Source organism: Centropristis striata, chromosome 8 (assembly GCF_030273125.1).
Source record: "Centropristis striata isolate RG_2023a ecotype Rhode Island chromosome 8, C.striata_1.0, whole genome shotgun sequence".
NCBI lineage: Eukaryota > Metazoa > Chordata > Actinopteri > Perciformes > Serranidae > Centropristis > Centropristis striata.
Window position 1 is genome coordinate 15,260,004 of NC_081524.1, and position 12,475 is coordinate 15,272,478.

The 12,475-nt window shown below is 38.2% G+C and overlaps 1 protein-coding gene across 1 annotated transcript; it reads left to right on the forward strand.

The window, feature by feature from the left end:
• The first annotated feature begins 1,307 nt into the window (after nucleotides 1–1,307).
• Nucleotides 1,308–12,443, forward strand: ccdc12 (coiled-coil domain containing 12). Its single transcript, XM_059339438.1, has 7 exons — nucleotides 1,308–1,421; nucleotides 5,081–5,154; nucleotides 10,271–10,350; nucleotides 10,485–10,546; nucleotides 10,624–10,658; nucleotides 10,769–10,845; nucleotides 12,219–12,443. The coding sequence occupies exons 1-7, from the start codon at nucleotides 1,338–1,340 to the stop codon at nucleotides 12,296–12,298; spliced, it is 492 nt and encodes a 163-aa protein (XP_059195421.1). The 5' UTR covers nucleotides 1,308–1,337; the 3' UTR covers nucleotides 12,299–12,443.
• The last annotated feature ends 32 nt before the right edge of the window (nucleotides 12,444–12,475 follow it).

Genomic DNA, 12,475 nt, shown 5'->3' on the forward strand with positions numbered 1-12,475 from the left:
GAAGCTGTGTCTTTGCACAGCAAGCAATATTCAGCACTGATAACATAAAGACACACAAACACACACAACTGAACTTCAGCCTCTAACAACTCCTCCTCATGGTTCCTGGTGCATCTGTAGTTAGTAGGACACCTGATATAAATTATTATCATATTCCTAATGAGGACTGTCAATCAATAACCCTGTAAACACAGAGAGGCCTATATTGGGAAGTATTTGGATGTTTTAATTGTGCTGGTGCTGTTTGGGGATAGATACTTTTCACCTCTCTAATTAACTTATTATCATATAATAATACATACAGACTAAATATAAACAGCTGCATTTGTTTGGAATAAATCCTATGAAGGAAACTTAGGAGTCAGGTTTATGGGCCAGGCTATTGGGTGATCTCTCTAACAAAGCACCCTATTTTACGAGTGTATTATATAAACAAGTGGTGTGTCTATTGTACTGAGTAGATAGTTTACACTACAGGCAAGGTTTTCCTCTGCTGTGGTAGACTATTTAAGTTATCTATATTAATCTTATCTACAAGAGTTAGGACTAATTTACCTCTTGATGGACCACTAACATTTATTTATTTATTTGTATAAATCCTTAACCTTGTTAGCACCTTTAACACATTGACTGACATATGTTAATGTCCCTCATGTTGATGTCCCTGGCCTGTTTGCTGTATAATTTGTAATGTATATGTATGCGTGCTGTCTTTCATGTGTTTTATTGTTTTAAATATACTGTAATCAGAGCATCCTTGCATAAGACATCTCTCAATGGCCTTCCCTGTTAAAATGAAGGTTTTAAATAAAACTAAACTAAATAAACACAACACGGTTAGTGTTGTCACACTTGGTCATTAGGAGGATGGACAAAGTGAAGCTCGGGGCAGCTGTATTACCATGGCGATGGCCTACATTCCTGACGCGGACCTGACAGTGTGACCATCAACACATGGGACAATGTGCAAGCCTATCATATATATTCCCCTTAATGTAAAGTTCAGCTCATAGCCAATAACAATGTTTAAATACTATTTAAAAGGCTACTGAAATAATTTAATAATATTAAGTTTTACATCCAACATAGACCCAAACATAAGCAGGTAGGTGTTTGAAAATGTCATTATCCTCAGTAGGAACCTGATTTTTAAAATTAATCCTTCAAACGTATTCTAATTCTCACTTTTGAAGAAATGTGTCAACAAAACAAAACAAAGCATCACATGATCAGGCACCAAGCCACTGCGATCGATGTGCTCGACGGTCGTTTTTTACAGCTACAATGAGGACCATTAATAGATTACAGAGAGCATCGAGCGGCGTGGAGAAATAAACATGGAGCGAAATGTTGGGTCCCTCCAGGAGCAGGCCATGAAGAGAAAAGAGAGGCTTAAAGCACTGAGAGACAAACAACTGCATGTAAGTGTCTTGTGTGGGGCTTCTGGTGTCTGATAAATGCAGCATTACCAGCAGAAAACGCGGTCATCTGGTTAGTGAGTTAACGTTAGCCGACTTAGCTTGTAGCTAACGTTAGCATGTTTGTATGGTTAGCAATCCATTGAAACTTTGGTTCGTGGGTTTGTTTTTGTGATGTGAGGGGGTATAGTGTGTATTGTTTAGATATTAAATTAAGATCTTGTTTGGTTCAACGTGTATTTGTTAGTTTTTGTATGTTTGTGTATTCGTTAGTTTCTGGGTTACCTGTTTTCGGAAGCTAACTTATTTGGACTTTTTGCTTAGAGACAATCAAAAGTTGATTTCAGCTCTTCTCTTGATTTAAACTTAATATCACTGATAAATTTCAGTTAATAAAAATGAACAAAAACTATAACGATGTTCTCAACTACTTATGTTTTACAGTAAGTTACCACGATCATATAACTTAAAGTTAATTTGTGAAATGATATAACCTAACAGAAGAAGTCACAAGTCTAAACACGGCTCTTGGTGATATTTTATCGTATGCTTCTCTACATACTGGTAAATCAAGAGACAAAGCAGCAGCATTAGTTATTTGCATTTAAACAGTTGGTTGATGTTCAGTATCTTGCTCTACAGAAATGATACAGTTTATAAGATGGCTGCAGGGAGGAGAGCTCTGCTGCCTTAGAGTGACATAAATAATAAAAGTCTTTCTGATATACACCTGATAGGGTTGCCACTGGTCATAGTAGTCTTGGAATATATGCAACAGAATTTGTTTTTCTTTCGGGGTATTGGAGGTTTAGTTAAAATAATCAAAAAGTCTAAGGATATCAGGGAATTTCAACTGATCAGCCAGTGTTGGAATCACTCTCTTTTGCAACTTTTTTCACAAACATATGTCATTAAATAGGGCTGTTTTAACAGTTTTCTGCACAAGCTGAGCCAGAGTTGTTTGACAACTTCTTAACTATCTACAATATCTCAACATAGCTAAACTTCAAGCCATGGAAGATGTGATACATTGTACACCAGTGACACAGTGTGAGTGAACCAGTATATCAATGTGTGTTCAGCATGGGAATGGAATGGATTGGCTACCGAACTAAGCACTTTTAGGAGTACCAACCGAATCACATTGGTACTACCAAGTGATGATTCACGTTAAATCAATCAGTACCTAATTTTGGTACCTGATCTGGTATCTGGTTGAGATAGTAATTGTTTTTTTTGCAGCGTGTTTGCCAAATCATTTGAAAAAATATGTCACAATAGGCAAGGCAAGACAAGTTTATTTGTATAGCACAATTCAACACAAGGTAATTCAAAGTGCTTTACATACACATTAAAACAGCAAGACACAATTGAAAACAGTAAAAACAGTCAATTAAAACAGGGAAATAGAAATAAAAATATAAATATGATAAAATAAGATACAGCAGGATAAAAAAGAGATAAAATAATAAAAAGCACAAGTCAAACATTATATAGTTAAAAAGTAAGGGCAGTAGAGTAGAGCAGATAAGTGTTAAAGTTAAGAGTACACTGCAGTAAACAATAGTGTTTTTAGCCCTGATTTAACCCATTGAAGCCTGGACAGCGGATACGTCGTTTTGTAGTATTTGTATAAGCTCTCAAATACTTGTAGAAATTCATTTCTATCTGCTTCAGAGGCTGAAAAATCTATTATTTAGTAGAAGCGTTGACACTTCTGTTGAATTTCCAGAAAAACTTCAGGTTTTAGGGGCTTATTTTAAAATCGCCCAGAGGTTTTACAGGCGTTTTAGGCCTCAATGGGTTAAAGGAGCTGAGCGTTTGGGCAGACCTCAGATCTACAGGTAGTTCGTTCCACAGGTGAGGAGCAGAATATCTGAAAGCTGCCTCACCCCGCTTAGTTCTTGTTCTTGGGACACGCAAAAAGCCAGTTCCAGATGACCTAAGGGGTCTGGATGCTTCGTAGAGAGGGAGCAGATCAAGCATGTCATTTGGTCCGAGACCATTCAGAGCTTTGTAGACCAGCAGTAAGATTTTAAAATCTATCCTCTGACTCACAGGAAGCCAGTGTAGTGATTTAAGGACCGGTGTAAAATGGTCCAGTTTCCTGGTGTTTGTGAGGACTCTGGTGGCAGCGTTCTGGATCAGCTGCAGCTGCCTGATTGATTTTTTTGATCACAATACTGGGGCTGGGAGATTTATAGATATAAAAAAATATATTGATATATTTATAAATGTAATATGGTATTAGACCATATCACATACATCAATATAGTTCTTTTTTTTCTTTCTTTCTATTTAAATGCTCCCCTTACTAGGGTTTGTCATATTTAGTTCTTTTGTAATGTTTATTTTTCTTTTCTCCTTTAAATATATTTATTTCAGAAAAAGATCTATTTTATTTCATAGGCTATTTTTATTTAAATGTGCACTTTATGGAAATTTTATATGAAAAAAAGGTACTCCTGTTGTTATACAGTATTTATGTTAATTTAAATAAACGCTTTCAATAAAACTACTTGTGACATGTCATATTTGGCTTTGACTATGACTGAACATTTGCTCTCACTTTTTGCAATAAAAAAAGTAATATAAATATATATTGTATATCGATATTCAGCCTAAATATATCAGGATATGAATTTTGATCGATATTGCCCAATACATCTCGATTTAACCAACAAAGAACACTTTAACAACCTTAATCAAAAGACAGAACCAAACTTTTTGCTGTTGTAAAAGTAGTGTGGAGATGCCTCAGTTGCAAGAAAAGTACAGGTTAAATCTGTGTATTTGTAATGAAAAATGTTTTAATGTAGCAGCCAAACACAACAAAGTAACAGCACTTCTCTGTGGCACTAGCCCTCATTGTACAGTGAAATTTAAGCTATGTGTCAGAAGTGTTTGAGAATTTAATCTTATCAGATATCAAGATCACGTGTGCTGAGCAAACTTCATCCGTGATAATTGTTCTTTCAAAAGGTCATATCAACGCACAGCTTTGGTCTTGACCCATATATTGTACTTGACTTAGAGCAGGTTGTTACACCAGAGTTCCAGTTGTTCCTTGGTTGTTCTAACCATTACACAGTTATTCCACTCTGCTGTGACATCCTTTCACTTCTGGATATTAATTTTTACATGCAACAGGAAGCTGTGTTTAGTGTGCATGTCACTGTTTTGGCAGTTAGAGCAGAATGTGTTTCACTCAGCTGGCGATGAGGAGAGGCATACTGGCTTGACTAGCAATGGTTGATAAACCACTGTTGACATTCCTAAAGCCGGAACTTGTTTTCCTTTTGTGCTGCACTTCAAGAATGAGTCAGTCCCCTGAATTGTTCTAGCAGGTGAACAGGAAGTCTCTTCAGGAAAATGCAAGAAGGGAGGGGATCCATGTCCTTTGTTATCACTTCGAATTTGATTATTTTTCTGCATTTCTTGCAAGCACATTTCATAATTTGTGTACGTGTGTATGGTTTAGTAGGAGAATGTAATTTCTTCATTTCATAATGTTTTTATTCTAACTTTACTGTGCCACAGCTCTATAATGCAGCATACTGTGTTATCTATGCTCCTTCTGGCCAATCCATTAACATAAGATTGATGTTAATAATACTGTATGGTACATTATTTTAATGATGGCATGATGATTATTTTAACAGGGGTATGAGCAGGAAGACGGGGAGCCAGAGAACAAAAAAGCTTCACTAGAGGAGACTACTGAAGAAAAGCACAGGTTGGTTCATCACTACACACACAAAAATGGCTGTTCATCATTTTTTCATAATGATGTCTGCAGCTTTTCTCTGTTGTCCACCCCTCAGATGAGTTTTTTTTAGGCTGCACACATGGAACTGAAACTGATATGGAAGTACACCATCAGATCATTTATCTGCTCTCTATCTGAACACCATCTTCTTGTAACACAGTGCATTTCTCAGCACAGGTCATGAGGTGCAGTGTTGACTCTGGGCTGGATCACAGCGTCCTGCTATTAGCTGCTCAAATATCCTGCAGCTCACTCAACTTTGTGTGTTAGTCGGTAGAAAGGAGCAGCCATCTTTCCTGTCCTACAGGACCTTTTTTCCATTGTTTATATTTAATGAATGCATTGAGGGAGTGCCGCTGTGTTTCCTCCAGTCCAACAGGACAGATCTCTCTCATGAGAATGAAAATAGCTGCAGAGTTTAAAATGCTTCATTTAGACATTTGTTAGCAAAAGAGAACATTTTGAATGTGTTGAATCTGTTTTGTGTCTGTGCTTTGCGAATTCAAGACACATTTGTAGCAGGGTGTGAGTGTAATGTATCTTCAAAATTAAAATTTCATGGGAGATCAAATTGCCAAACCCAGGCATGAAGGAACACAACCATCAACACGTTTGTCCTAAAGTTATTGCTTCTCAAATTAATGATTCACAAGAAAACAGTGGAACTTGAGCAGAGATGTTTTCAGCTCCCAACGTGTAATCATACATTTCCCCAGGCTACTCCACGAAAGGCACCATGTAGCTTTTCCTGTTGCATCTTGTTAGGTGTTGTTAGTGCTGCTGTTTTGCTTTTAAGATTGATAGTAATTACATTTTAAATGGTTGGAAATGGCAATTCTGTTTTTCAAGGATGTTCAAAAGCCTTAAAAGTGCCGATATGACTAATGAAATGTTAGCTTTAACAATCTCCGTGACTCATGTGTGAGTGAAAAGGCTGATTGTTGTCTGAAGTTATTTTTGCTCTGGCAAATGGAGCAGGTAGCTTGATATCAGTGTAAACATTTGAACACTCGGCTGCACCTCCTCCTCAGCGGCAGTTGGCTCTAAACATTTTGAGAGAGCCACACTTGGGTCAATGGTCTTAATTTATCACTGGCTCCCTTTGATGCCACAGTGCACTTGAAGTGGAAATACGTAAACACACTTTAAAGGTTTGGATGCATCAAACTAAGAGACAGTTCAGAAAAAAAGCAGTGATGTCAAACTTTGAAGGCAGAAAATTTACACGTGCAGTCTGTATATCCAGTTTTTGAGTGGTGGAACATTTTTCAGTCGCTTGTCTTCCCATTTTTGGTTTTTAACAAAAAATATCTTCTTGACATGTACCGCCAGGGGTGGCAGTGACTTCAGTTTAAATTAATGGTCACCATCAAGTCAAAAAGTTATTTTGACTACCACTGTTTAACCATAACAAGCAGTCCTAAAAGATCCTCTCCAAGGCAGATGAAGGCCCTGTAGTTCTTCCTGGACAAATGCCTTCAGGCTACTCCAAACTCCAAGCTTAGAAACCTGCTGTCAGGGCATCTGGGCTTTGTAACACTGTTGCTGTGGAGCGTAGGTTGGCAAAAATAATAGAGATCTTCTAATCCATTTAGGCCTTTAGTAGAGCCTGACCAATATTGGATTTTTGAGAAACTGAGGGGCAAAATTAATTGATAACCAATTTGGCAGCCAGTTGTAAATTTTTGAGCTGGAATGAAAATAGACAGTAAGATTACATTAGATTACATGTCTTTTGGCTGACACTTTTGTCCAAAGCGACTAACAATAAGTGCATCAACCTGATGGTACTAGACATAGACCACAGGAACGAAGTAAATACATAACTTTTAAGAGCCAGCTGTAATCGTTACAGGAGTGCTATACGCTAAAGAAGAGCTTTTTTTGTTTTGTTTTAGGCGACCATGATTTAACTGAGGTATTGTTGGAAGACGTAGGTCTTACATTTACATTTAGTCATTTAGCAGAAGCTTTTATCCAAATCGACTTACAGGAAGAGTAAAAACAAACAATCAAGGTATAGTGCAATAATAATTAGTGCATCAATAAGTGCTAGTGACAAGAATTATCGTGTGGTGCTAGGAGAGAAGATGCTCTCTGAAGAGCTGGAGGTCTTCAGGAGTTTTTTAAAGGTAGAGAGGGACGCCCCTGCTCTGGTTGGAACTGGTAGTGTGTAGGTCTTCAGCCTGTGGTGGAAGATGTCCAGGCTGTCTGAGGTTCTGATGTCGGTGGGGAGCTCCTTCCACCATTTGGGTGCCAGGACAGTGAAAAGTCTGGAGGTGGTTTTGTGGCGAGTTGACCCACGCAGGGCTGGAGTCACCAGCTGTTTGGCTGATGCAGAGCGGAGAGGACGGGCAGGAGTGTACTGTAGGCTTTGAAAAGGTCCTGGATGTAAACTGGGCCTGAACCATTAGCAGCAGAGTACACCAGTGTTAGTCTTGAAATGTGGATTGTGCAGAGATTTTTCACCACTGCAAAGATACCAAGACAGCACTTTTTCAAGCATAAAACTTCATTGGTTTACATCAGGGGTGGCCAACCTGTGGCTCCAGAGCCTCATGTGGCTCATTAGGCCGCCTGCAGGGGCTCCCCGTGGCTGAGACAAAAAAAATGATATACATATTTTTACATTAAAATGTTCATTTATCAATGCTGTAGACCAAAAGCTATTTGTATTCCTCAATTGTAAAATTGTATAGCCTTTTTACAGCATATTAAAAAAGACATTTAAGTCAACTAAGATGTGCTTCATAGCTTAAGAAAGTCTCCGGCCCGCGCCTTAACTTTCAAGTTTTGCCAATTTTGAGTTTAGTTTTGAGTTCCCCGAGATAGACTAGTTTTCAAAATCATATTAATAAATGCTCAATATGACTATTAATAATGTTTGTAGGCTAATTTAGACTTATTCGGCTGTTTAATATAAGGTCAATATAAGGTTTGCGGCTCCATTATTTTTTTTGGCCAACAATGGCTCTTTAGTTAGTAAAGGTTGCCCACCCCTGGTTTACATTATTATACATTATACAAACATTATATTACATTTTCAGCCAATGATATTAATGATAACTGAAAAAATAAAGAATAATTGGGAATACAATAGTTGCCTAAATAAACATAACTGTTTAGTGTTGTTCAATTGCTGACTGTTTAAGAAAAAAAAATAGCTAGCACCATTTCTAAATCATGCTAAGCAACGATTTCTGCATTATATATTGTGTAAAACAAAGCCTTCATAATGGCACATATTGGACAGCATACACACCGACACCGATAGTCCTTTGATAGACCAATATCGGCCAATAATATCTGTCAATCAATATATCTGTCAGGCTCTAGCCTTTAGAACAACCATTGATGTAGTGTCCTTCTGTTTGTTTAAAATTATTGTAGTTATATAGACTTGCTTCAGGACATATTTATGTGAAGATTTTGTTTAACTTAGAATAAATGCAATTGATTGTTAAAAAAAAACTTGATTTTCTGTGACGTTGAAGAAACAGCTGACCCACTTCCCCTGTTTACTTGTAGCTTTCATCTTTTTGTCAGGGTTGTTGGGGTTTACATATGCCTCAAACCTGAGCACCACATACATGTGTCTTAAGGTTCAAAAGTGTTAAACTGGCTTTCAGAATAATTAATAATCATAAAAAAAACAATTATAGTAAATCATACGAATTGATTTACACATTTGGATGGGGCACCACTGTAAAACAGAGAAAAGATAATTACACTAAAGTATAATTAACTAAATCAGTCTCATAAAATTACTAAATAGTCCGGCGGCTTAGGACCAGATTTGGGAAGAAAGGGGACACGTCGGACAAAAGCACCACATTTTTTCCACATTCTCTCTATCACTATAGGTTTAAATTTTTGGTAGGAGCCACTTCATCAAGATTGCAGATCGGAGATGGCAGCCATATAAAATCTATGAGAACCAGTATATCTTCTAAGCCACTTAGAAGGTCAATCTTAGTGTCAAAATCTACATTTTTCTGGGTCAAAGAATAATTTAAAGCTACTGAGAATATCACTAGATGATCAAATAGATATGTTCATTTTGGCCATGTATTTACATAATTCCAAACATTTTCAGCTCAGGATTCTCTGCTGCAGCACTTGAAGTGAGTTGCCTACCAGTCTGGGTGAAAATCAACATATCTATTTGATCAAATAATCATCTAGTGATATTCTCAACAGCTTTAAATGATTCCTGGACCCAGAAAATGTAGATTTTGACACCAAGATTGACCTTCTGAATGACTTGGAAGATGTATTGGTTCTCATAGACTTTATATGGCTGCCATCTCGGATCGGCCATCTTGATGAAGTGGCTCCTACCAAAAATTGAAACCTATGGTGATAGAGAGCACGTGGAAAAAATTTGGTGCTTTTGTCCAGCACGTCCCCTTTATTTAGCTAAGCCGCCTGACTAAAACTATCATTTGGAACTTTGAGTGGCATGAGAATTCAATTTAAGGATGAGATTCATAGAACGACATATTCCTCTTGAGGAGAGATTCGGGAGGCACAGTGTGTGAGTGCAGAGTGGCCCTGAGTGAGCCAAAGTCAGAACATGACTTGCATTCCTGCCCATAGCCATACAAGGCATTGGTCTGTCTGTTGGCAGCAGCGCTGTGATGAATGTATCAGCAGCGGAGCCTCTCCAGGCTCATCGCAAATCCATGTTAAGCTCAGGGCAGCTGATAACTCTCTTGGTCAGACAATAGTTTACCTCTGACTCTGGATTTTCTGTGTAATCTACAGAGATGTCAGCAAAGCTTGCCAAGAATTCCTCTGTGTAGAGATGTGATGAAAGACTGCGTAATTCAACATCAAGGACAGCATTCCTCAGCTGTTTGCTGCTCTCCTCAAGTCTGTGGCCAGGAGCAGGTGGAACGCGTTAATCAGACGTGTTCATAGGAATAAAGAGGGACATTATACCCCATCTCCTCGAGACATTAGAGGTGCAGCTGTGTAGGGTTTGCAGATGGTCTTTTATGCTCCTGTAGCTCTGGTGGAATATATTTGCCTACACTGCCACCTCCTGGAGAGCACTGGTGACTGTGATTTCTGTCCTCAGAGAGCTGAGACTGAGGAATTACACTCCAGAGGATGAAGAGCTGAAGTCGAGGCAGGTGCCCAAAGCCAAACCTGCATCAGGTGAGAACCCATCGCATCATCATCATCATCATAAATGTTGCATTGCACTGAAGGTCATTGTATACGATCAGCTGCTGCAGACTCCTGCTGCTACTATGACATCATTTATGCCTGATCTTTCTTTTTTTTTGCAGTGGAGGATAAAGTAAAAGATCAGTTAGAGGCAGCTAATCCGGAGCCCATCATTGAAGAAGTGGTGAGTACCTCTTTCTGTCTAAGTGTGATTTTAAGTAGTCCTAATGGTGGCCATATTGAACTTTTTTCTTTCCTCAGGATTTGGCCAACCTCGCCCCAAGAAAACCAGACTGGTAAGACCTTTCTGAGAGTTATTTTCCAACCTGCACGATGCATAAAATCGTAATATAGTCAAAGACAATTTGTTTGTGAAATTGTGTTTTTATTATGATTCTGAATCTAGGGATCTAAAGCGTGACGTGGCAAAGAAACTGGAGAAGTTGGAGAGGAGAACACAGAGAGCCATCGCCGAGCTCATCCGTTAGTATTTCCTATTGTTTGCTGTTTTATCGCTGAATTTTCCTGACACCACAGAGACAAGCATGTCTGAGCTAGGCGTGAATTATTGGGCTAATTGCTTTGTGGTTTCCAGACTCCGCAGAGGCTTGAAGCCATCTGATAGCATCAGTAGTGTGATTCTTTTCACTGATGTGTGATCCACATTCTAATAATAGGCATGAGCTTTCATGGAGGAACCCAAAGAAGGTTTAAACGTAAAGGTTTTCCCTAATTTGAATGCAATATTGAGAGTAAAGTTAGCAATTTTTTATATTTTGTTTGTTCTCACAAAACCCAAATAATATCTTAGTTTATAATGGTATGCAAATATAAACCACAGTAACTCGTCTCAGTTCCGTTTTTTGCTTTCTGTGCAAACTCAGACAGCATTGCATGGCAATTAAAACATGGCAGTGTGCTGTATTAACTGTTATTCTAAGATGTTTTTAATGCACTTTGTGTTGGGAGTAACTCTGCAGCCTGCCAGCAGAGTGAACTGTCTGTTGGTGGGAAAAAAGGGAATGCTTGGTTAAAGGATTTTAATTTTGCACGCTATCCTATTAATGAAAACGACTTTAACCACTGTTATGGCTACACTGCAAAAAAAGAAAAGTTGGGTGAACTCAAAATTTCAAGCCAACAAACTTCGATAAAATTTTAAGTTGGACAATTAAACTAAATATTTTAAGTTTTGTTTTTGAGTTTGCTCAACCCTGAATTTAGATTTTTGTCAACTCAACTATAAATTGTACTAACTTATAATTTTACATTGTAATAACTTTTAATCCTTACTTCTGCAATGTGCTGAATTGGCACGATTGTAACGCCGCTATGAAATGTCAGCTAATGTTGCGTACACAATTTTGAGTTAGCATTGATACGCTAATGGCTACTCTTGTAGCTGTAACAAGCAGTGCCGCTAGCATCAGTTAGCCGCTAGCATCAGTTAGCCGCTAGCATCAGTTAGCCGCTAGCTTCAATGAGCCGCTAGCTTTCGCTAATGACCGAATTTCACCGCTTTCCAGAATTTCACAACAAAGAAATAAGAGTTATCAGAACTATTGTCCCTTGTTGTGAACCCCAACTTAAAGATATAAGTAACAACAACTCACAAACTTGTTTTTGAGCAGACAACTGGCTTCCTTTGTTGTGCTAACTTACATTATTGCCCTAAATGTCAATAATTTATATTTCCAAGTTTTACCAACTTAAATCACTGTTTTAGGCCAAAAAATACAAGTTGGCTTTTTTTTGCAGTGTAGAGGCTCTACAGAGAAATGTACAGTAACTATTGACTGAAGAATGCTGTGAATGAATGAATGAATCAGAGTGACGGCAAGTGTTTCTGTGTCCAGGGGATCGTCTCCGAGGCAGTGAGGAGGAGTTGGCAGGAGCAGTGGGAGCAGTAGGAGTGGAGGAGGGAGACTCGGACTAAACTTAACAGATGTAAAAAAAAAAATAAAAAAATGGCCTCAGTTTACTGGGACTGTACTGCCACATCTGTGTTGTGCTCAAACACACACTTACTTTCCTCCCTGCAGAGGTGAAAGTAAAGTTTTCTGTCAGGTCTTCATATTCATATTATTGTATTATTACATATTAATATGTAGTA